Source organism: Panthera uncia, chromosome E1, assembly GCF_023721935.1.
Source record: "Panthera uncia isolate 11264 chromosome E1, Puncia_PCG_1.0, whole genome shotgun sequence".
Lineage (NCBI taxonomy): Eukaryota > Metazoa > Chordata > Mammalia > Carnivora > Felidae > Panthera > Panthera uncia.
The window spans coordinates 31,177,979-31,203,641 of record NC_064814.1 but is presented as its reverse complement, the minus strand read 5'-3'; the positions used below and the strand labels follow the sequence as shown (position 1 = coordinate 31,203,641).

Sequence of the window (25,663 nt, the reverse complement as noted above, 5' to 3'; positions counted from 1 at the left end):
TGCATCAATCGACCTTTAATGTCCAAAAGAGGCATGGATGCAGAGCATAGAAGATGTGGTGGGGTCTCAGCCCCTGCTCCAGAAATGAGGGAGAGATGAACACAAACCAGACATTTCCAACTGGCCACACAAGTCTGGGAAGGCAGGGGGAAACACAGATCTGGACAATCATAAAAAAACAAAACCTAAAACCAAGCACTCAATCTTGTGCCCACCGAAGGGTTTGATATAGGGAACTCACTCACCATCCCCGTACCCACCCTCCCCTGTCAGCATCAAAAAGAAAACTCGGCACACACTAAAGGCTTAGGGAGGGGGCATTCTCCTGCCTCCCCACCAGCCCCAAGGATGGACTTAGAAAAACAAAGAAAAAAGAATGAGCTGGATCCCAACCACCCCCCTCCCATAGTGTCAACCCTACACATGAGAGTTTTAAATGCGATTTACAAGAATCAGCAGCTCAGTCAGCAATGACTGCCCTCCCTCCACCATCCCTGTTTGATCAACAGACAAGATTTCCCCCCACACTCTCCTTGGAATCTCCTGCCACTAGCGGCCCTGCTCCATCGCCTGATACCCAGCTTCACCACTGCAAGACTAATCCCCTCCAAAGTTCCCCCAAAGGTCCTCACAGCCCTTTATCACTTCTATCCCTACCTCCCACAAGAGGCTGCAACCACCCACAACGTCACTTTCCCTCTCCATGGAGAACCAGTTCCAGGGCAGATGGCATCATAGCCATCTCCTCATGGATAATCCTCCCAAAGCCTTCTGGGGAGCAGATAGCCATAGAGCAAGCAGTGTCTGGGCCAGATGGCCTGGGGAGTTGACAACTATCTTCAGCCCCAGAGATTTTTTAACATAAAGGCCCAATTAGAACTAACTGTGCAGCCTATCTACCCATACACCCTAGAGATTCCACACTGTCCTGCCCCTCCCTCCCCTCTACCCCAAACCAAAACACACACACACATACATACATATACACAGAGGAGAATCAAGGGAGACATTGATTTGGTTTGATTGCTAAGACTTAACTAAGGTACTATAGTCACCAGAAATTCCCTTGCCAGCCAACTAACAGGGGCTGCTCTAAGAGAACTCCAGAGGAATGAGAAAACCAAGGGCTAAGCAGGGAGCAGACAGAAGGAGAGAAGAATGAATCGGAAAAAAAATCAAGCTAATCCTACCTCCAACATCCTCCTAGCAGGAGCTCCAGCAGGAAGAATAAAAGAAGGTAATCCACAAAGACACAGCCCTTACTTAGAAACTCTTCTGACAAAGACAGCAAGACAAGTCTGCTCCCCACTCCCACACACCACAGACAAACACGTCTCAGGGCCCCTTAAAGAATCCACCCCCCACCCCACCCTTTGCCCCAAGCCGTGAAATCACAGTTCAGTGGAATATTCTCCCTGGTACTAGATCAATCCCCCTACCTCCTTCCTATCCCTCTCTCCCTGCCAATCTTAATGCCGCCCCCCCTGCAGCCCCCCTGGCCCTCCCAAAGCAGCATCCGCTGCCAGGAGGAGGCTGCTACATTTACTTCCACCTCCAGAAACCAATTTCCTTCCCCAGCCCTCCTAGGCTTACAGACTTTGTGGAGGGCTTTTTATTTTATATAGGGAGAGAAAGAGAAGAGGGAGGAGTGGGAGAGACTTTCTAGTGCAATACAACCAAAGAAAAAAATTTTAAGTCTTGAAAAATAAACATAAAGCAGCCTTCTTCCCCAGGCAACTAAACAGAAAGAAGTTTGGTTTTGTTTACTGCGACATACACATGAAATCGAGTATACAGTCCATGCAGTAGCACAGCCATTGGAGAGGACATCCTGATGCTGGCCCCAGTGCAAAACAGTCCCAGCAACGCCGCCTGCTTGCCATCGCTGCCGCCGCCACTGACACCTTCACTGTGGCCACCTAGCCTGACTTGAAGAGGAGGATTGCAACTTGACCCAAGTAAAAATAGATGAAGTGCTTTGTCTCGTGTGTAACATAGCTGCCAAAATTTCGGCCCACGATACAATGCCAGGTAGGGTTATATTTCTTGTCAAATTCCTAAAAGAAGAATAAAAGGGAGAGAAGAAAGGTGATTAGGACAGCTGGAAGATGAGAAATCAGAATAGGAATCTGATTAATTTAGTTATCATCCCCCACCTACCCCTAGCCCATGGCCTCAGCTCCCCAAACCTCAGGAGCTCAGGTTAAGGCTGGCTAGGACACTCCTTCCTTCATTAATAATGGAACACCGCAAAGGCTCTGTTATTTCTCTCTAGCACTTTACACCCCGATCATCTCCCCTCCTCCTAGCTACCCTACTCCATAGCCCACCCTGTGATTCTTTAGCAAAGGAGTCAGGGAAGCCAGAGGCATAAACGACCACTCCAGAGTCACGCAGCATGTGGAAAACAGAAGAGCCTCCCTGACTGGACACCCATTGCCTCCCACATTATTAAACCAGCATTTCCAAATGCCAAGAAGCAAGACCCTACAGCCAAAGTCAGGAGTACCAGGAAGCAGTTCTTTGTAAGTCAACATTAAACCCATTCCTATGTGCCAGACACCATGTGGGCTGTAAGATGCAGAACAAGGACATCGGCCAGGAGATCAAGGCAATTTCCTTCACTTCTCTCAAGGGCACAAGTTCAGCACCAAAGCAACCTAGGAAATCCTTATGACCTAATCAGACAGGCAATTCCCGGTCACTCCATGCATGCAGCAGGAAACAGATGGCTGAGTAGATGCACCCTGCCATGCAGCAGCCCTCCACCATGGGCCTAGCAAAGCTGCCAACCCTGGGACTGTCCCCTAGGTGCTCAACATTCAACTTGTTTGGACTGCTCACAGCCCCTATACCACAGGACTCCAAGAGGTATTAGGGAACAGTAGAAAGGGCATGGATCACCAAATCTAGACTTAATGCTGACTCTTACTCTGTGTAAGATAGGAGAGCCATAGTCACTTCCCTGGGTCTTATTTTCTCAATCAGCAAAACAAGGAACCTGGGACAGATATAATCTAAGGATTCTCCTGACCCTCAAAGTCCATAATTCCAGATTCCCTGTACAGGACAGATAAGGCCGTCACTCAGCAAGGAGCTAGCACCCCCAGCAGCCTTGCTGGGTCTGCACCCATTGGCTCCTTACACAGACAGTCTCTCAGGACTCCAGAGTTTCCTCTTTACCTGCATAGAGAAGCAAAACTCTGGAAAACTTAAGGATACCCTACCACCTCTATGGACCAGAATACCACTGTACTTAGACATCCTTTTTGGGATATAAGAGTTGAAAATATCAAAGACTGGATTACGTCACCAATGGACATAGATTCGAAACAAAATCAGAGACCCTGGGTACCACTTCTCACCTCTAGCTCAGCTGCTTCTTCACCATGTTAACCATATCCATTCACTCATTCACTCAGGAATTTTTCAGGGACTAAACCTATTGCCCATATTGCTCATCCAATATTATATATTCAAGCCCACCCTTTTCTTAAGAAGGTGAGGAGAAAGAGATGATATAGTACCTGTGTCCTTTTTAAAAGAAAAAGAAACCACCACATGATAGGGATTATTATAGGGATAGCTCACTTTAAATGATGCAGTTCCCTGAAAATTTGTGTATGATCTTATATTATCTGTTCAAATATCCTTATCTACATTTTGAATACTTCTGAATTAATGGGGTCATATTTGATCCCAAGTTTCTCTCCCCAACGCCTTGCAATAATTATCTATAAATTATCTATTATCACATAACTATCTATACACACACACACACACACACACGCACACTTTGGCAGAGTTCCTGTTAAGAATTCCTAAGGTGAAGGCTTTGGTAAGAATCATTCCCTAATTTGTCTGCTTTGCAATCTCCTGGGTTTTGTTTACATGGGTTATACCTGCTTTCCTAAGTCCCAGCTCAGCTGCCCATCCCCATCCCTGGCTAAAAGGCACAGCTCTCTGGGCGCACCTTCTTGATATAGGCAGCAATGTCCTTCTCTATGTTGTACTTCTCCATAGCCTGCGTGGCGCAGTCAACGGCATCCTGTTGCATGTCCTCAGACATGTCTGCGTTCTTGATCACTGCCTTCCGGTCAGACATCGTGACACTGCAGAAGAAGCAGAGAGGTGAAGCTGACAGCCCCATGCGCTAAGCAATGAGCATTAGCAGCTGAATGTGGAGCCTCAGTGGGAGAGCTGAGTACAGAGAGTGAGGGCAACAGAAAACAAAGACATGAGGTATTAATTAGGAGGAGGTCCTAAGCTTTAAGCAAAGACATGGTTCCCAAGCCTGGGAAATACAAGGTAGATAGTAAAAAAGACATAATTAGCCATCAGTTTTTAATCATTTGTAAAATGAGGTGTTTCTAACTTATTTATTTCTGATATTTTCAAAAGCATCAATTGCCAAGACATTACAACGTATCTATAACCTACTAGTTGTGTCCTTGGGCAAGTTACTTAACCTCTGTGCTTTCATACCATCATCTTAAAATGGAGACTCAGGGTTATCAAGGGTAAACTAGGTGGCATTAACACCTGAACACAATAAATCCTTAATTTAATGACCATTATTGCATCATTGGTATCATAGTGGAAACAAGATGGGACTAGGAATCAGTAGGCCTGACTTCTGGTCCTGACTATGAAGTCTTGTAGTCTAAGGGCAAGTCACTTAGCCTTACTGCATTCATTACTTCCATTTTAGCAATGAGGATAGCTCTCTATCCTCTATAAGGATTAATTAAGGTTAATATGAGAACATCTGCAAACAAGGACAGTCTACACTGGGGTCTGTCGGCCAGATTCAGCCCACCATCTGTTTCTGTAAATAAAGTTTTACAGAAACAGGCTACAATGGCAGAATGGAGTAGTTAGTTGCAAAGAGAATGCATGGCCTATAAAGCCTAAAATATTTGCTATCTGGTCTTTCACAGAAAAAGGTTGTCAATGCCCAGTGATAGTGATAGAGCTAACAAAAGGCAAGAAATTATTAACAGTCTTTTTTCATATCTCTGCTATCTAAGCCATGGCATTCATCCTACAGCAACCAGAGTTCTGGGATACACCTTGCATGGTCCATTCCTAGAATGACAGGAACCCCGATAAAACTAGTCAGGATCCACCTGGCAGTCTATAGCATGTGAGGTGAGATGCAAGAACAGAGATGAGCTGCAAAATCCAATCTTGTCCTTGACCACAGTCCCATCACACTGACCCCCCCCCCAAAGAGGAATTTTGTCATCCAACCCAGTGGACAAAAGATGTCGTCATTCCAGCCCTGTCTGATATTAAGGCGGGGGTGGGGGGAGCTGCCCACTCAAAGAGAGACCCCTGGGAATGATACCTTGATATGGGAATGATACCCTGATATGGTATCAGGCCACCCTGATCTCTGAGTCCACACTAGCCTGTGAACTGGGTGAACTGAAAGGGAAAGCAGAACTCATGATTACTCCTTCAGCCTGCACCAGATGCAAAGAAAGTATACATGCCAGCTGCCAGCCACACAGCCCTTGACCGCACCCAAGGCCACCTCTGTCTGGCACTTTCAAACTAAGCAGGGCTGGTTCCACTTCAGCAGAGACTGGCAGAGCAAAGGGTTAGTGGACCAGCATCCTCTGCCCCACACCCGAAAGAAAAAGAGCCTCAAGGAGTCTGTGTGCACCACCTGGTGCTGAGGAAAGGTCCGGAGAACCCTGTTCGAGGCCTGAAGAGCTACATGACCTTGGGCAAAACAACATCTTCATTTTAAAAACCAATGGTTGAAATATGATATGGGGCAACTTCAAGGAGTTTGAGCAGATATACAACAGCAGCAGAGGAAGAATGTTCTGATACTATAAGGCTCTTTATATTTGAAGAAAACTAGTATCACCTGGTACCCTATGCCAGGTTACCACTCAGAAGGGGGCACTGTTTACAAACGCTAGGGTGGGGGTGGGGCCTGGTTAGAGACTGCGAAGTTAAAGCATGAAATTGGCACCGGTTTTCCCAACAAATTCACCTGCTCCAGTGCCTCACCACCAAAGTCCAAAGGAACAACTTTGTCACAATAATTAAAAGCCACCTTACTCTCTAGTAGGAGAGAGCCTGCAGTTACATAACGTTGGGTCTTGTGACTACAATGCTATGATTCTTCACCCCTGGCCCCCCAGGCGTCTGAGAGGGGAGGCCTAGCCCCAACCTGCCCTGTCCAAGGTGCCAATGAGAAAAGGACAGGGAGGTGCCCGGCCTAACCCCTCCCTCCTGAGAAAAAAAAAGGGGACTTGGGCCTTCAGACAGAAGAATGACCAGAAGGCCCCAGGCCAGCTGCCTCAGTCAAGAGCCAGGGGATCCTGTGAAAAGCGAAGAGGGCACTCCAGGACAGCTCCCCATCCTCTAACCCCGGTTTTGCAACAGAAAAGGCTAAGCCTCCGAAAGACGGACCACCCTACCCTCCCCAGCCCCCAACACACACAAACGCTTGTATTTCCTCCCTTGAGATCTCCAAGGGGGCTTATCCCTCCACCGTGCCATCCTCCAGAGAGCGGCGGTCCCCAAAGGCCAGCACCTGGGGAAGGAGAAAGCATCCTCCCCCCACCTCCGCCCCGGCCGGTCAGCCGCCCTCCCCCGCCCGGCCTGGAGCAGCGCCGGAGTGACTGGGCGTCCTCGCTGCAGGAAGGACGCCCCAGAGGGTGGCGGCGGCGGCGGCAGGAGGCGCCGCGTCACGCCCGAGCCCTCTCCACCCCCTCTCCCTCGGCCCCAAACACCAGAGGCCTCCACGCAGCGCAGAGACTGTAGGGGTGGGGGGCGGGGAGGAGGCGGGGAGCCGCACCTCCGCAGCCCAGGGCCTCCAGCCGCGCCCAGGGGTCGCCAGGACACGGGGTGGCGCAGCCCCGGGAAGGAGGGGCGCCGGGGGCGTCACGCCGAGGCCAGCCCTGCTCCGGGCGTCGGGGCTGGGCCCGGCGCGTGGGCCTACACGCGACAGGTGCGGGCCGCCGCCCCGGGGACGCCCCCACCCACCGCTCACCTTCACGGAGGCTAGTCTGCTTGGGGCCCCGGGGGAGCAGCGATGGCCTGAGGCAGGGCGCGGGCAGGGGCGGTGTCCCCTCGGCTCCTCCGGCAGCAGCCGCCGCCGCCGCCGCGGTCTCCGGTTCCCGCAGCCCCGGACCGAGCGCTCGCCGTCGCCGTCTGCCCTTCGAGCTTCCCCGGTCGCCCGCGCTCCGCCTCTCGCCCGCCGACCCGCCCGCCTGCTCCGCGCTGGCGCCTCACAGCTCCGCTCCGCTCTGCCGCTGAGCGCGGCCGACGCGCGGCCCCCACTGAAATAGCGCCCCGCCCCCGCCCCCCCGCCGCGCGCGCCGCCGTCCGCCCTCCCCATTGGCTGCGCCCGCCCGGCCCCGCACTGCGGGCTTCTCCCCGCGCCTCTCTCGCCCCACATCTTGTTTCCTCCCACAATGCCTCGGGGCGGAGGGAGGGGGAGCTGGAAAGGGTTGGGGGAGGGAATGTGGCCTTAAGAAGAGAAAGAAGGAGAAGAATGCAGACCCTTCTACCAGGGCTAGGAGGCCAGGCCTAAAAAGGAATAAAGAGGCAAGGCTTAGACAGAGGGAGGGGTATAAAGACCCCAATCCCAAGAAGAATAAAGGAAGAGAGAGGGAAGGAGATTCAGACCCGGGGAGCAGCTGGGGAAGGGGTAGAGATCCTAACCTGAGGAAGAAGCAGGGAAGGAGGTGAAGTCATCAGCCTCAGAGGAAAAGACAGGACCCCTTTCCTCCCCCCAGATCTGTAGGAAGAAGAGGAACAGCCTGCTCCACAGAGAGGTATAGGCACAAACAGCCCCAAGGGCTCCCCCTCCCCTTACATTCAGGAAAAGTCCCTTCCCCACGCAGCTCAGCCTTTGTTCCCGAGTCTCAAGGCCACAGGACCTAAACTCCCAGCTGGAGCTCCAGCTGCTCTTTATCACCAAGAGCAATGGAGGCCGACCCTAAGCACAGTTGTGAGAAGGGAGGTTGGTCTTTGGCACGCAGGCTCCTGGGATAGAGGTGAGAATAGGCCATTTCTAGTCAGTCTAGACTGGAGGGGGAGTGAATAGAACCCCCTAGACGTGCGAACCAAAGTATGGCAGAGATGTGAGGAGCTTAAAATTCAGGCCATCCATATTTCTCACCTTACAGAGGAGAGAACCAAAGCCCTCACCAGATCACTGGCAAGTCAGGCCTGGTCTTAGCTTCTAGGCAGCAGCCCCTCTGGTGGCTGAAGGGGCTATTTGTGGGAGTGAGCCTTAATGCATGTGCCCATTGGGAGGGTGCCTGCCTTCCACTCTACCCCACCCACCTCCAGAGAACAGGAAATGTCTGCATTTTTCTTCCCTTCTGTTTCACAAAGGAAGTATCTACCTAAAGGGGTGGTGAGAATCTGTATAGGGAGCTATGCATTTGGGCCACACAGTGAGGATTAAGAAGCTCCCATTCCCATTTTCCCTTCACTGTCCCAAACCATGGTCAGGAAGTCAGACTTGCTCTGGCCCTGGTCTTCTCTGGTGAGGAGCATCATAATTTAATGTTCATTATGTGTTAGGGAAAACCTAGAAATCATGCCCTCCCATTCTGCTGGCCACAGTTCTATCATCTCCCAAACTCTGGGTATTTCAGAGAAATAGACGAGGCCTGCTGTATCCCCTCACACCCAGGGTATTCTGACGTCAGCCTCTGTGTGAATGAATGGGGGGCGGGGCACATGTGGGCAGAGAGGGAGGAGATGAAGAAGGATGCTTTATCACCTCAAGGTTTGTGGAGAGCTAATCTCATGGATTACTGGGAGGAGAACTCTTACCCTCCTTCTCCAATGGTCATTAGCTTCCAGCCCCTTCTATGGTCTAAAGATCAGAACAGCCATGTATGGTTGTGCAGGTTGTTCGTTGTACAATGACATTCAGGCTAAAAGGCAAGTGAGAGCTAAAATATAGCCTACACTTCACTTGCTAAACTGCGTGCCCTGGTACAGGACAACGTTCACCCAAAAGATGCGTACTTTTTTTTCAAGTGGGCACAGAGGAAACTGAACTAGTGGTGGCCCTGCCAAGGCCATACTGCTGATGTATATATAAATCCTCCCTCTCCCTGGCCTCAATGCTTAGAGTAGAGTAGGCAAGCATTTGGTCATTCCCGGTCCTGGGCTGTGGTGGGGTGGAGGTAAGGGCACAGAGTTAGAACCAGTGCTTTGCTGTTAAGAAATATGAATGTCAGTGTGTGTGTGAAATACGTGTGAGAAAGACTGACTCTGTGGGATATCATGGAGACTTGCTAATAATAGTATGGTTTATAGACAATAATTAATATTTATAGAGCCCTCACTCTGCGCCAGGCTCTATTCTAAGTGTTTTAAATGTGTTGTTGCATTTAAATCTGAAACAATTACAGTGAATATGTATTACCATCTTTCTGCACAGACGCAGAAACTGCCCCTTAGAGAAGTTCAGTAACTTGCCCAAGGTTACCCAGCTTTTGTCAGTGCAGGATTCAGCCCCAGGCTGTCTGTTCCCAGGGCCTATACTCTTAGCCTTCCGCTATCCTGCCTCCTAACCAAGAAAAGAAAAAACTGTAAACCAAGGGTTTGGTTTTCTATCTGAATTATACCAGCATTTCGTAAACTTGCCTTACTCCTAAGCCCTTTTTCATCCAAACGTTTATTAACGTCTCCAGGAACTACTATTCCACAGGACACAGTTTGGGAAACTTGTGCTATACTAATTACTGCTATTTATGTGAAATGCGTACTGTTTAGGGTAATTACTATGCAACACAGGAACTGCTGTAATTAATACGTCAGCTTAACTTGGTGGATCTTTTTATTTGATGCCACTACACATTCGTGATTGCCCAGTTATCTGTTGCCCGGATGACATAACCGTGTCTTCAAATGTAAAAATCACAGGGGACTTTCATTCTTGCCTTATCTGTGGGCCCCCTATCCCCTGCTCCCTTCTTTAACCTAAGGGTCCCCTAGGGCCCTGATGGACCCCCCCCCCCAAATCTCAGATCTCCCCACTGTGGGTGTCCCACGGGCTCCTCAGACTCTTCACATACACACATACAAAGCCTGGTCATTAGAAGCATTGGCCCTGGTGCCAGAATGCCTGGATTCGAAATTCTTTCCACCAGTCTACCAGCTGTGCAGATCTAGTCAAACTATTCATCATCTCAGATTTTCATTTTCCTCCTCTGTAAATCAAGAACAGTATCTACTTCATAGTTAGGAGAAAATACTGGAAAAACTCTTGGCATGATGCCTGGTCCATATAAGTGATTAATAAATGTTAGCCATCATCCACATTTCTTTTCCAGACTTGTTTCCCTTCCCTGTATTTCTTACCTCAGTTCACGGCCCTATTATCTACCCAGGCACCAAGTCAGAAACCTGCGAACCATGAATGTGGATGAAACTACTCCATGGCTGAGAAATATGGATTAGAAAGACACTCCATCCCTTCCTCCACCCAAAGAACTGTGTTCGGGATCTTCTCTTTCCCTAGAACCCACCATAGGTCTGTCATCACCCACCTCTTGGCTATTTCTCCAGTCCGTGCCCCCTCTCATCATGAATACCCTGCATGGGGCACTCATCATCTCTTCTAGTTGGTTCCCTGCCTTCAATCCTGGCTCCTCCCCAAATCCACACTGAAGTGTTCTGTCTAAAATGCAAATCTCCTAGGCACATCCTGCGTCCCTGCTCAGAAAAAAAGACTGCTCTTTCCCATAACTTACCTCCCCCATCTCACACCCCTACCTTATCTCCCCACACTTTCCATCTCCCTCTTCGTGCTCTACTAACACTGTCTACTGCCTGTGGTTTTCCTCACACCCAGATTCCACACCTTTTTTCATGTGGTTCCCTTGCCTGTGAGGTTTGTGGCTTTCTTTGCTGGCTAACTCGTCGGTATGAGTGTCCTCTATGAAGCCTTCCTGAATCCCAGATGCTTTGACAACATCCAGGGCTTATCACTGACCACATTCTATTAAACTTGTGAGGCTTAAATTTGTCTGTAGTTCTTTGCAGACAGGGATTACATCTTATTTATGTATGGGCTGTAGAATCTAGCACAGTTCTTGTTACATGGGAAGTTCTCTAGAAGTATTGGTTACATTGATCATTTCTATTAGGGTAGGGCCTGCGGGACTCCCACAGTGGAGAGGTCAGGACTTAGGGGGCCATCAGGGCCCACATCATGATAAAAACCATGAATGTGGATGAAACTACTCCATGGCTGAAAAACATGGATTAGAAGGACACTCCATCCCTTCCTCCACCCAAAGAACCGTATTTGGGTTTTCTCTTTCCCTAGAACTAGCAAAGCATGCTATTTACACTGGGGCCCTTCCTGCCCAGAACAAGTTGCTGGCTAAGGTAAACCATTGTCAGCACTGGGGAACACCCAGGCCTGATGTCTGAATTGATTTCCTCCTCATACTCCCTGTTGGGTATTTGGCTGATATCCTGACCCTTATAGGTAAAATAACCAAAGGTTCTTCCACCCCAGCTGACCAGGTCACTGAGAAGAAATAGAGCATGGCAATGACAAAAGTCGTTTCACCAAGCCCTTGAGTTGTTGACTTGCTTCAAGGATTTCAGGAGGATGGAGAAGGGTGGGAACATACACCCTCAAACTCAGTACAGTGCAGACCCTGGTGCCAGTTCCCTCTGCCAAGTCCCCATTTTGGGGGGGGGGGAACCTAAGGAAGAAAGCAATGTGACAAGAACGACTGGAATCTGCCCCAATTCCCCACTGATTTCTTGAGTGGCCTTGGAAAACATGTTTCCCTAGGCAACCATTTACCAAGTCCTAAATATTGCCTTTCCTCCTCCCCAAGTCCCCCAAAACCTGGAGGAGCCAGCCAAGGTCAACCATGTGCCCAAGGACTAGTGAGATGAGACTAGAATAGGAGTCAGAGGAGAAGTCCTAAGCCCAAATTGGCTCAGTCAAATCATTTTATCCCTCAGAATATGGATTTCTTCATCTAGAAAATGTAGGACTGGATAATCTATAAGGTCCCTGTCAGCCCCCAGATTTCACAGGTCTATGATTCTCTGATTTCAATACCCCATCATAAAGGATACTTGCCCTGTGGGTTAGAGAAATTTCTCTACCTGTAGCCAAGCTTAAATACCCTCTTTTCTGATCTCTCTGATCCTCTTAGAATTCAGAGAGCATTCCTCTATACTCCCACCACCCAACAGAGTTGGGATATCATTCTGTTCATCTTTGTATTCTCTCAACTAACAAAGTGCCTTGACATAGTTAAAGTTCAATTAATGTTTGAGCTTCAATTAAAATATTAAAGCAAGTGGTCATCAAGAAAGAACCAGAAAAAAGATGTTCCAATGCAAGTAGTGGTTTCTAGATCACAACTCCTCATAATTTAGGAGTCTTCCTCCGTCATTGTCTGCACAATCCTGAGGAACCCTGCCCCTGCCATGGGAGAACCAAAAGAGTAATATGGAATTTGTCAGTCCTTGTGCAAAAGATCAAGTTAGGGTTCTTGAGTGCACGAAACATCTGAAGAAAAAAGCAGGACCAGAGTAGACCCCTGACTCCAGGGAGTAGGAACCATGGAATAGTTTCCCAGGGCATCTCAGTGGGGCAAATCACTGGCATTTTCCTTGAGTCAGACCAACTGTCGATTCAATTCCCAAAGAAGGGCATCTCATTGGACAGATTGGCTCACAGGTCCACTTTTTGGCCCTGGAAGTGAAGGCAGCCTGAAAGACCTTCTGAGATCGAGGGGGGAATATCTGACAGAAGGAAAATCCACATGAAGTTGCAAGAAGCAAGAGAGTGGGTGCTGGGCAGGCAGAAACACAGATGTCTACTCTTGGAGAGCCTCCAGAGTGGGAGGCAAGATTATTTATGAGGGAGAACCTTGTTCCCACTGTCATAAAAACAAACACTAAGCTCTTACACCCTCAGTCCCATAGAGTGAGGTGGGGAATGGTGAGTGGAGTCCTAAAAAATGAGGTCTGTACAACTTTGCCTTCCTCTCTGAGAACAATTTTGAAGAAAAACTTTGCCTTGCTAGGCATATTGAAGTATATTCCAGTTGGCAAAAACTTTTTAAAAAAATCTTCTCACTAGGATATGGAGGCCCACCTTACATTTCAACGTAATAAGCTAATTCTGTTTTTACATATATAGCAGCTTTAGTGCACGATTCAATGGCTTTTAGTATTCACAGAGCTGTGCAACCATCACCACTACCTAACTTTAGAACATTTTCACCACCCAAAAAAGAAACCCTATACTCATTGGCAGTCACTCCTCCATTTGTCCCCAGTTCCCATTAATGTACTTTCTGTCTCTATAGATTTGCCTAATGTGGACATTTCCTACAAATTGAATCATAAAATACATGGTCTTGGGTCGCCTGAGTGGCTTAGTCAATTAAGCATCTGACTTCAACTCAGGTCATGATCTCATGTCTCGTGGGTTCGAGCCCTGCATTGGGCTCTGTGCTGACAGCTCAGAGCCTGGAGCCTGCTTCAGATTCTGTATCTCCTCTCTCTGCCCCTCACCTGCTTGCATTCTATCTCTCTCTCTCAAAAATAAATATTTAAAAAAATTTTTTTAAATAATAAAATACCTGGTCTTTTAGGACTGTCTTAGTTCACTTAGTATAATGTTGTCTAGGTTCATCCATGTTATAGCATGAATCTGTACTTCATTCCTTTTTATGACTGGTTAATATTCCATCATATAAACATACCGTGTTTTGTTTATCCCTTCATTAGTTGATGGACATTTGGGTTGTTTCCACTTTTTAGCTGTTATGGGCAATGCCTCTATAAGCATTCTTACACAAGTTTTGGGGTGGATATATGACTTCAATTCTCTTGACTATACACCCCGGTGTAGAATTGCTGGGTTTCATAGCAATTCTATGCTTAACCTTTTGAGGAATGGTCAGACTATTTTCCGAAGCGATTGCTTCATTTTACATGCCTACCAGCAGTGTATGAGAGTTGCAATTTCTCCACATTCTCACCCCACACCTATTATTGTCTTCTATAGTATAGCCATCCTAGAGGGTATGAAGCCAACTGTAGTTTTCATTCACATTTCCTTGGTGTTTAATGATCTCGAGCATCTTTTCATGTAATTGGCAGTGTGTATATTTCTTTGGAAAAATATGTTCAGATACTTTGCCCATTTTTATATTTTATATTAGGTTTATATTGTCTTTATATTATTGAATTGTAAGAGTTCTTTATACATTCTAGATACTAGACCCTCACCAGAGATATGATTTACAAATATTTTCTCCCATTCTGGGGATTGTATTTTGATTTTCTTTTTTTTCCCTCGGTTGTATTTTCATTTTCTTGATGGTGACCTTTGAAGCACAAAAGTTGTGAATTTTGATGAAGACAAATTTGTCAAATTTTTTGTCCCTTGTGCTTTTGATGTCATTCCAAGAAATCATTGCCTAATCCAAGATCACAAAGATCTACTTCTACATTTTCTTTTAAGAGTTTTAGCTCTTTCTAAATGAACCTATTTGAGTTAATTTTTGTATGGTGTGAGATGGGGTTTAACTTCATTGTTTTGCTTGTGGATATCCAATTGTGCCACATCTTTAGTTGAAAAGACTATCCTTTCACTACTAAATTGTCTTGACACCCTTATCAAAGATCAATTGACCATAAATGTGTTTCTTTTTTAGACTGCCAATTGTATTCCATTGATCTACCTATCCTTATGCCAGTGTGATACTGTATTCTTACTATAGCTTAGTAAGTTATGAAATCTGGAAATGTCCTCCAAATTTGCTCTTCTTTTTCAAGATTCTTTGTCTAATTTGGATCCCTGGCATTTCCATATTACCTTAAGGACCAGCTTACCAATTTCTGTAAAAAAGCCAGCTGGACTTTCAATAGAGATTATGTTAAGTCATAGATCAAGTTGGGGAGTATTGCTATCTTAACAATATTAAGATAATTAAGATAATATTAACATGTTCTGATCCATGAACATAGGATTTCTTTCCATTTATTTAGGTCTTCTTTAATTTCTTTTAATAATGTGTTATAATTTTCAGTTGTGTTATAATTTGTTATAATTTTCACTTTTTTGGTAAATATATTCCTAAGTATTTCATTCTTTATTGTATTTTATTAAATGTTTTATTTTATTTATTTATTTTGAGAGAGAGAGAAAGTATGAGTGGAGGAGGGGCAGAGAGAGGGAGAGAGACAGAATCCTAAGCAGGCTCCCCACCATCAGTGCAGAGCCTGATGCGGGGCCTGAACTCACAAACCATGAGATCATGACCTGAGCCAAAATCAAGAACCAGATGTTTAACCAACTGAGCCACCCAGGTGCCCCTCATTCTTTTTTTTTAATGTTATTATGGGGTGCCTGGGTGGCTTAATTGGTTAAGCGCCGACTTTGGCTCAGGTACTGATCTAGCCCCATATCAGGCTCTGTGCTGACAGAGGATTTTTGTATCTATATACATAAGCAATATTGATGTATAGTTTTCTTGTGATGTCTTTGTCTTGTTTGGGCATCTGGATAATACTGGACTGCATTGGAAAGTGTTCCCTACTATTCTTTCTTTCTTTTTCTTTTTCTTTTCTTTTTTTTTTTTTTTGGAAGAGTGTGGAGGATGGATATTATTCTTTAAACATTTGGTAGAATTCAGTAAAGCCATTTAGGCTTGGAATTTTCTTTGTGGGAAGTTTTAAAAATACCAAAGCAATCTACTTCTTTTAGGTCTATTCATATTATCTATTTCATGAAGTAGTTTCAGTAGTTTGTGTCTTTCAAGAATTTGTCCATTTTATCTAGGGTCACCTAATTTGATAGCATATAGTTGTTCATAGTGTTACTTTATAATCTTTTTTATTTCTTTAAGATCTGTAGAAATGTCCCTTCTTTCATTCCTGACTTTAGTAACTGAGTCTTCTCTTTTCTCTTGGTCTAGCTAGAGATTTGTCACCTTTGTTCACCTCTTCAAGGTACCAACTTTTATTGCATTAATTTTTCTCTTGCTTTCCTATGAATAAGGTGGTTCTCCAGCACTCAGATGATAAAAGCTCCTGGGTCAGGAGAAGCTCAGACTGGAACTATTTCTTTGAGCAGCTGGATTTAAACTCAGTTCCTTGTCTATTTTCCTCTAAATCAGAGTTCTCTCTATTTTAGTGTCTCCCTTGCCCCCCCAATCCCTGAAGTGATATGAAAAAAAAAAAAACAGAAACCACACTATTAATTGAGGGCTGTGAGGGACAAAATTTCATTAAATCCATAAACATTTCTTAAACATTTGTAACAAGCTCTGTGGAAACGGGACATGGATGAGTATCCAGAAGTAGCCTCAGACTTCTTCTCCACCCTCACAGCCTTTTAGCTGGGGAGACACACATGTACGCAACCAACTTGACCCCAGGCTAGACTATGATGAGAACTGTGATCAAGAGTGAACAAATGCTCATGGGGGACACAGGGTTGGGTGGTAATCAATCTTTCTGGAAGAATCAGGGAACAGAAGAGTTGACATTTGAGGTAAGTCTTGAAGCATGGTAGGTTTTGAAGGAAAAAAAAGAAAAGGGAGGAAGTACGTTTCTTTAGTTAGAGAGAAGCTCACTGGCTAAGATAGAGAATTGTAGGAAGTCAGGCCTTGCAGGAGAGCAGTGTTCTGGAGAAGGAAACAGGGTGGACAGAAAAGTTAAGGCCAGACTTTGGAGGTGGCTAAAGGATATGCTGTGGAGCTAGAACTTTATCCTTAAGAAACCCAGAGCCCACTGAAGGGCACTGAGCAGGAGGATGATGTGACCAGCCTTTGTTGGAACTCGGGCTGCAACAGAAACCGGAGTTGGTTTACTCAGACTCTCTGGTGCCATCCACACCTACAGAAGCAAGCAGTGACAGCTGCCATTACCACTGTTGGTCACACCCTCCTTGGGACTCTCTCCTCCTTAAGCTCCATGGCACAGCACTTCCCTGATGCCTTCCTACCTCTCTGGCTGCTCCTTCTCAGTCTCCTTAGCAGGCTCTTCTTCTTCTGCCCATCCTAAGTGCTGGTGTTCCTCAGAGTTCTGTTCTAGATTCTTTTCTCTTCTCACTGGACCACTTTCCCTTGGAGATCTTCTATGTTACCATGGCTTCATGACCAACTATGGACTGGAAATTCCAATCTATGTGTAGCTTTCTCAGACCTGTCTACTTATTTAGACCCATCAAATCTAACTATCCATTAGAGATCTCCATTGAGGTGCTATATTCTTTAAAATTAGGTCCAGGGGTGCCTGGGTGGCTCATTCAGTTGAGCGTCTGACTCTTAATATCAGCTCAGGTCATGATCTCGCTGTTGTGAGGCTGAGCCCTATGCTGGGGCAGAACCTGCTTGGGATTCTCTCTCTCCCTCTCTCTCTGCCCCTCCCCTGTTCTTGTGCGTGTGTGCGTGTGTGCATGTGTGCACTCTGCCTCTCTCTCTCTCTCTCAAAATAAATAAATAAACATTAAAATATAAATAAATAAAATAAAATTAGGTCCAGATGTGACTAGCAGGGAAGTCCCAAGTAAAATGGCCCAAATGAGATAGAAGTTTATTTATCTTTCAGATAAAAGGAGTCTATAGGTATTAAGTTCTGGCCTGGTATGGCAGCCTGGGAGTCATCTCTCTGAGATCTGTCCCTTTGTCTCTGTCCCCAAGCCACTATCCTCCTCCGGGTCCACTGCAACAGCTCTGCCATTCTTGCTCCTCTCAAGCACACTCTCTGCATCTACACGGTAGCCACCAAACATATGTAGCTATTGAGCACTCAAAACGTGGCTAGTCCAAATTGAGATGCATTATCAGTGTCAAATACACACTGGATTTTGAAGGCTTAATATGAAAAAAAAGTAAAATATCTTATTAAGATTTCTCTATTGATTATCTGTTAAATGATAGTATTTTGATATATTGGATTAAATAGCATCTATTATTTTTAAAAATTTCACCTATTTCTTTTTACATCCTTTTACATTTTTAAGGTGACGACTAGAAAATTTTAAATTACACATGTGGCTCACATTTGTGGCTCTTGTCACATTTCCAGTGAACAGCACCTCTCCACACAAAACCAAAATAGATCTTTCTAAAACACAAATCTGAACACGTCACGATCTTCTTAAATCCTGTCCGTGGCTTAGCCATTATCTTTAGGGTAAAGTTCATTCCACTCAGTACAGTTTTCAAGGCTTCGTGACCCAGCCCCAGCCTCACCTTTCAGCCTCATCTTTTATTACTTACCTCCTCCCCCTGCCTCTTGCCTCTTGTCTCTAGGTTCCAGGCCTTCACACATGCTATTCTGTGTCCGGAACACTCTTTATACTCTTGGGTGCTTAAAGTGCCACTCATCTTTCCATCCTCCTTAGAGGTCTCTTCCCCAGGAGGCTTTCCCTGCTACCCTGTTTCTCTGAGCTCCCTTTACATCTCTACCTTGACCCCACTCTACCCCACCCCCAACTAACAGTTTTGCCAACTAGCTGTGTCCTTTTCCAGACTGATTAGAATCTTGCCTGTTGCATTCACTGTGGTATCCAGAGGAAAGACTACTGACATGTGGCCAGTCGTCAACAAGCATTTGCTGAACCAATGAACAAGTCAATGAATGACTCACCCCAAAGCCAAATAAACAAAATTTCAGGTAGGGTAACACCAGACTTCATGACTTCTAAGCCTCAAAGAAATGGCCAGGTGACCATTAGGTTCCCAGTCTGGGAAGTGAGGCAAAGGGAAATTTGCAACACATTGCCAGTCTCCAGTCCTGCTCCAGGCCCACATATGTTCATTTATAGAGACCCAAGCCACCACTGTCTCTTCCCCTTTCCCAAGAAGGGCAAACAATACTGGCTCTCCTCCCAAGGAAGCTCTCTGGCATGTGCCCCCAACATTTTCAGAAAGAGCTATATTGAGGATACTTACCAGAAATGAGCTTCCTCCTGGGTGGGGTGGAGTGGGGTGGGTCAGAATGAGGGAAGGAGGTGAGAAGGGTACCCATTTTGAGTTGCTGTCTACCCAGCACCAGGAGAATTGATGTGCATGTTTCTTATAAAGTGTGAGCCTCTCTGTGAAGATTTCCTTTGAGGAGACAGGAGGTGGAGGAGATGGGGAGATGGGGACCCAGAACTGAAGATAGGAAAGAAATTGGAGTCAAGAAGCCAGAGAGGGAGTGCCTGGGGTTCCATTGTTAATTTACTGTGTGCCCCAAAACAAGCCCATATAGCTGCTCTGGGCTTTAATTCCTCATCTATAATCAAAAGAGGGGCACCTTGGTGGCTCAGTCATTAAAACATCCAGCTCTTGATTTCGGTTCAGGTCATGATCTCATGGTTATGAGATAAAGCCCTTTGTCCGGCTCTGAGCTGACAATGCGAGCCTGCTTGGGATTCTGTCTCTCTCCCTCTCTCTCTGCGCCACCCCCCCCACTTTTGCTTGCTCTCTCTTTCTCTCTCTCTCAAAATAAATAAATAAATAAATAAACAAACATTTATAATAAAAAAATCAGCTTTTGGGCCACCTGGGTGGCTCAGTCGGTTAAGAATCCAACTCTTAATTTTGGCTCAGGTCGTGATCTCACAGTTCATGAGTTCGAGCCCCACATTGGGCTCTATGCTTGTTAGTGCAGAGCCTGCTTGGGATTCTCTCTCTCTCTCTCTCTGCCCCCTTCCCACTTACACATGCATGCGCCCTCTCTCTCTCTCTCTTTCTCAACATAAATAAATAAACGTTAAAACAAAGTCAAAAAAAAGAATCAGCTTTCTGCACCTCTGGAGGGGTTGTTGTAAGAATGAAAGGTGATAATGGATGTAAATGGGCTTTGAAAAGACAAGTATCAAAGTAAAACTACCATGCACAGGCAAAGTTTTTAGGCTGTGGTTCTGTTTGGGCAGGAGATTCCCACAGTTGTGGGAATGAGGCTGGGAGTGCTGGCTAGGAACCTACATTCTCTCAACAAAAGTGAGAGCAGAAGGCAAAGCCGGAAACCATTCTTTCAGCCATGATCCTCCCAGGAGTCTGATCAGCCTATCTGCCTATTTTGCCTTGGAGCAGAAAAACTGAATCTTTTATTTTTTATTCTTTTTTTTTTTTTTAAGTAAGCTTCATGCCCAGCATGGAGCCCAATGCAGGGCTCAAACTCACAATCGTGAGATCAAGACCTGACTCCAGATCAAGAATCAGAGGCTCAACCTATTGAACCACCCAGACACGCCCCGAAAAGCTGAATCTTGAACAGAGCCTTGAAGAAAGTGCACCCAGCAGCTATCCTCAAGGCCTTGCAGAAAGCACAGTTCCACTTTAGGGCCCCCTCACTGCTTCTGACACATTCAGGTGAGCATGAGCACACACAAACACCCATATGTGCACACACACACAAATACACACCCTTTGTAGATGATACACACACTCCAGGTCCTCTGCCCAGTGCCTTGAACCTCAGAGCTTCCTGTTACTCCTTCTCAACTTGGAAGGACTCCCAGTGGATTGACCCTGCCCTTAACCCAGCTAGAGACCATGAGCTGCTCCATGCGGAGTCCCTGATCCCCCAAAGAGGCCAGCCAGCACAGAAAGGGTTGCTGGAGACCCCTCTGAGCTAATGAAGTGGGTCTTGAAGGTGGGGTGCATGCTGGAGGCCCTTGCTCTATGGGCAGACCCTATACTTGACAAAGCGATCACTCACAAGTTTTATCAGCCTCTTCTCTCTTTTCCTTTCAGAGCTGTGTGAGATCACACAAAGCCATCAGGAATACCTGCAGTTCCCAACCTGGAGAACTGAAAACATTCCCCAGCATGCTGCCAGCGTGAAGAAGCTCTGTAATTACAGACATGCAGGGGTTTGTGTTCCTGACCTCACTCATCAATGAAACACTTCCATCCCCTTCACTTCCCACGGTGTCTTTATCAAGGAAGCAGGAAGCTGGGCCCATCAGAAAAGTGAGTTCTGACTCCCTGCTCCACCATGGGCAAACACTAGACCTCACTACGATTCAAATCCATTCAATCGTGTATTCATTCCCTCATCCAACACACATTTAATGGCCCCCTGCCATGTGCTAGCACAGGGCCTGGTGCTGGGGACACACCAAATGTGACCCAATCCCTACTGTTGAGGAGATCATAGTCTAGTAAGGAAGGTAAGGTACATGATATAAATAGTTACAATAAAAAAATCAAAAAGTGATGTGTGATAAGGAAAGCACAGGTAAGGGGCTCCTGGGTGGCTCAGTCGGTTAAGCATCCAACTTCCACTCAGGTCATGGTCTCATGGTTGGTGAGTTCAAGCCCTGTGTAGGGGGTCTCCACTGACAGTGCAGAGCCTGCTGCTTCATATCCTCTGACTCTCTCTTTCTGCTCCTCTCCAGCTTGCACTCTCTCTCTCTCAAAAATAAATAAACATGGGGCGGGGGGAGGAAAGTGCAGGTAAAATCCTAGATGAGAGAAAGATAATTTTGGGAAGGGTGGCTGTTTCTTGATGGTCAATATAGTGCAATGGCTGAGAGTACAGACTCTGGAACAACAGACCTGGTTCAAATCCTTACTTTGTCACCTACTAACTATGTAACCCCATGGAAAAATGAGAATTTTCAGGGGTCCACCTGCTATGGATGTCAGCTGGAAAGTGGCATAGAATATGGTTTTTCTGCATGTGTAGAGCAGGAGGGAAAGGCAGTCTAGAATGATAGGGGCACAGGGAGAGAGTGTGGTGCTTGGAAGGATTTCCTTTTTGCTACAGCATAGCCTCTGAAAAGGGAAGAAAAAGAGTTGAAGTCGGTGAATTCAGTTGGGGGTAAACTTTGGAACACAGGATGCCAAAACGCACGTGTGAAGTATAATGACATGGGGCAGAGTGCCCACCTAGCCCCAAGCAATTGTCCTCATCTTTAGAGCCAAGTTCAACTGGGCCAAAGTGGGGAGGGTCCCCAAAGTGGGGAGCCAGCCCTTGGGGCTTGATGCAGTGTTGGCCTGCGTCCTGGATTCTGCCCACCGAGGGAGGCCTGTTCCTGCCTCTCTGGCAAATTGAGCCCGAGAAACAGGGCTGAGGGAGAGCCCTGGTTTTCTTTCACAAGGACAAGCAGACATGGGTAGCTGTGCCAATCTGAAGGCCAGTGATGGAGCACAGAGGCTGGGAGAGGCCTCTGGAAAGGTGGCTGATGGGGAGGGAGGGAGGACTGGAGGGTGGATTCAGCCGGAAGAGGCTGAGCTGGTTCATTATCATTGTCACTGGCTTCCGTCTTCCTCTGGGGTTATACACAAACCCTTCGATCCCAGGTCAGAGTCGGGGAGACTGAGAGCGAGATTTCACCGAGCTCAAAACAAACTAAGGAGCGGCTGCAAAAGGGGCCACCTTCCCAGAGAGGGATTCCTAGCTCAGTGCCATCCCCAACCCAGGGTTGAGGGGCCAGATTGGGAGGCCACGTGGTAAGGCGCTAAGTGTCCTCACCCGGGGAGTATCAGGAGACCTCCATTCTTGTCCACCTTGTGCGTCTCTCTTTGTGTGACTTTGGGGAAATCACTTCCCCTTGGCCTCTGTTCCTTCTCAGTAAAACAAAAGGGTTTTGCTGGAAGGATCTCAGGGGTCTTTCACAGCTCAGAAATCGAACGCCTGTACCTGAGTTAAGCAACTCCCTGCTGTTAAGATTTGGGGTGTGTATCCTAAATATTGGAAGAAACCCAGAACATTCAGATATGAGAAAAGAGGAAACTAGGGAGGCTGTCCGGAGCCCCCAACCCTCAGTGTGCTCAGGTGTGAGGGACGCAGAAGGGGTGGGAAAAGGAGGAAGAACAAGGAGAGGGAGGAGCAGCCTATCTGAGCACCTGACATCTCAGGGCAAAGGAAGCTAAATGATAAGAGGATTCTTCCCCCAACTCCAGCCCAGGATCCTGTGGAAGAGCTGCATTATAATCGATAGCCTCGTAAATAAATAAATAGTCAACGCATCCTGTCTCCAGCTCAGAGCTTCTTCAGGAAAATCGAACCTCGACCCACTTCTGCTCGCTCATTCTGGATTTCTACGGAGGCCTCCAGAGGGAAGGAACACTTACAGGTCATCTTGGGCATCCCCCTGCCTCTGGGCCGGCCTGCCATCAGTCATGACCTGAAGGAAATGATTAGGAGGGTAAATCTGTAGCTAAGATACCCACAATGTTCCCCCCCTCCCTGCGCCCCGCCGCCCCACATAACATAACAGTGTTGTTTTCAGATTATCTACACTGCAGTTCCTTTCCCCGAGCACTGATAATTGGGGTTTCATTGTCTCAGGGAGGAATTCAGGCCTCAGAAGCAGTCGGTAATCCAGACTCCTGGCTCTGATGTGGCTATCTCACAGCTGACAGAGGTAGCTCTGGCTGCCCGGAACGTGGCAAAGGACTCATTCCCTGGTACCTTCTAAGAGGCAAAGGTAGCCAGTAGCACAGCGTAATGGGCTCGTAGAGCTGGTTACTAATTTGTAAGGCTGCATGAATGAACTGCCCCAAAATACGAGGAACACATTTATGCAATGGACTTCCTACACTAGGGAAGAGACTATGAATGCAGTACACCAGCCTTCAGTCAGTTCGTAGAGCCAAGAGGGTCTTCAAGAAATTATTTGGCCTGGCCCTCTCCCCATGAGCAGCCCCCAAGGTCCAGCCCTGAAGTGACAGGTCCAGGGTGTAATGTAGGGCACCCAGGTCTGGCCCTAGGCTTCCCGTTCTCCCCATAGCATGGGTTGGGGCTGGTGCTGAACAAATGGGTTGTGGCTGTCACCAGAGAGGAACTGGCAGCCGACACAGCAGACTCTGTTTTCTTCGCAGGCTGAGGGTAACTAGAGGAAGCTGAGAATTCCTCTGCTCTGCTCTGCTCTGCTCTGCTCTGCCTCGGCAGGAAGAGGGGACAGGAGGAGGGGAAATGGGAAGGCCAGTGGCTCTCATTCCAAAGGAGGAAATGTTCCAGCTCCTCAAATAAGCCAGGTAGTGTGGGCCAAAGATGGCAGGGAAGACAACAGTAGGGCCCCATGGCGTCCCTGGTGGGGGGGGGGGGACATCAGGAGCCTGGGTCCCCTGTTTGGGGCTGCTCTGGGCTAATGGTGAGATCTAACATTTATTAAATGCTTGCTGTATGCCAGGCACTGTGCTAAGAACTCTATTGTACTATGAAGGCAGTTTGTATAAGGGCTGAGAACACGGCCTAAGTGACTAATGACTGGGTTCAATCCACCTTGGCTACTCACTAGTTCTGTGACCTTGAGTAAGTCACTTAACCTCTCTGTGCCTCAGTTACTTCATTAATAAAACGGGACTAACAGTACCTACCTGATAAAGTCACTTGAAGATTAAGTGTATTCACTCACAACTCTTAGGACAGTGTTTGCCATGTAGTGAGCTAAGTTTTGCTATTACTACCTTGTTGAACTCTCACCTAGAGTAGCTATTAATCTCGGAAGCTCAAAGAAGTCGAATGCTTGCCAAAGGTCCCAGGTCTGTTGACAGACAGCATGGGTGCCCTCCTAAGATCCTCTCTCTCTCTCTCTCTCTCTCTCTCTCTCTGTCTCGGGAAGCAGCTCCAGAACTCGCCAGCTCCCACCCAGGTCCACTCCAGTTTGGAAACTCCATGGCTGCTTCCACAGCAGGAACAAAGATGGACCTCTATCCTGCCGGTGAGGCCTGCCTCCTGGGGCAGAAGGTATCTACTGTTGCCTCTGGCAGAACCCAGACCCAGGAGCCTCCCAGAGGCCTCCCTCTGCACCACTGCCCCGGGCGGGCCTCGCTTAGAGCCTCCCACCTTCCCGCACAGTCTCCCCTCCTCATGCAAGATGCCGGCTGCTGAGACGGGAGGGATAAACAAACTGTGGCTCTGGCCCAGCCCTCTGCCGGCTGGCTGCTCCCCGCCCCCCTCAATCCGCAGTGCACAGTCGCTCTGTTCTCCTGCCAACTTGGCAGCTCGTCTCTGCTGTTACTATCAACACCTCCCAGGGAAGAGGGAGAGGAGTGAGTTCTGATCGCCTGGCACACCGAGCAGCAAATTCGTGTCAGAGCCAGCCCCAGAATGTCTCCCAAGCTCCCAAGGCTCCTGGTGGGGAAGGAAAGGTGGGCCTGAGCAGAGAGGCCCCCACTGCAAGCCAGGCTCCAGCAGAGTGCCTGGGCCTGGCCAAAGCTGCAGCCCCCAGGAGCAGGCAGCTCTGAGAGAAGGGACCGCCAGGCCGGGCAGGTGCACAGGAAGGGGTTCTGTCTCACCCCGGCACTTGCCACAGTCCAGGGTGGGTTGGTAGCTTGATTCCTGACATGGTTGGTCAGGGGTGGGGCAGCCTATGGCCAAGATAGAAGAAACAGGTCTTTCTCGCTACAGGCCATGAAGCCCTGGAGTGCGTGGACTGTACCTCCTTTCTTCCATCTTTCTTGGACTCATGCAGAGCTCTTGCCCTCCTTGTCAGATTGGATTGGGAGGCCCAAAGGGGCCACCTTTTACCCCCAAATGGAAACTTCTCGCAGACAGAAACCATGTTTCCTTTTCCCAACCCTCTTCCCCAGGCTCTTACACCCTGCCTAGTTGTCTCCATAACGCAGCCGATGCCCTTCTCAGCTCCTGCTGGACTCCTGGGACCCAGTTAGGAAGAAGAAAGAACCCATATTTCCAGGGGCCCAGTGCTCCACCTCAAGCAAGGTCC

The 25,663-nt window shown here is 47.5% G+C and overlaps 1 protein-coding gene and 1 long non-coding RNA gene across 10 annotated transcripts; one reads left to right on the top strand and one right to left on the bottom strand.

Annotated features, from left to right (window-relative positions):
• On the bottom strand, positions 1–17,073 carry DYNLL2 (dynein light chain LC8-type 2). Of its 5 annotated transcripts, none has more exons than XM_049636512.1 (3): positions 16,991–17,073; positions 3,974–4,112; positions 1–2,057 (listed from the first exon to the last, which is right to left on the bottom strand). In XM_049636512.1, exons 2-3 carry the CDS (start codon positions 4,103–4,105, stop codon positions 1,920–1,922), a joined length of 270 nt encoding a protein of 89 aa, XP_049492469.1. In that variant the 5' UTR covers positions 4,106–4,112; positions 16,991–17,073; the 3' UTR covers positions 1–1,919. The 5 variants fall into 5 exon arrangements, with proteins under 5 accessions (XP_049492469.1, XP_049492472.1, XP_049492468.1 ...); XM_049636515.1 differs by lacking the exon at positions 16,991–17,073 and adding an exon at positions 8,150–8,173; XM_049636511.1 differs by lacking the exon at positions 16,991–17,073 and adding an exon at positions 7,016–7,288.
• Positions 7,456–25,663, top strand: LOC125926757 (uncharacterized). 5 transcript variants are annotated; one of them, XR_007459155.1, is made up of 8 exons: positions 7,456–7,802; positions 20,117–20,351; positions 20,736–20,954; positions 22,893–23,137; positions 23,281–23,419; positions 23,814–23,969; positions 24,560–24,655; positions 25,345–25,663. It is a non-coding gene; the product is annotated as an uncharacterized LOC125926757 (long non-coding RNA). The 5 variants fall into 5 exon arrangements; XR_007459158.1 differs by lacking the exon at positions 7,456–7,802 and adding an exon at positions 7,815–8,024; XR_007459156.1 differs by lacking the exon at positions 7,456–7,802 and adding an exon at positions 8,709–8,767.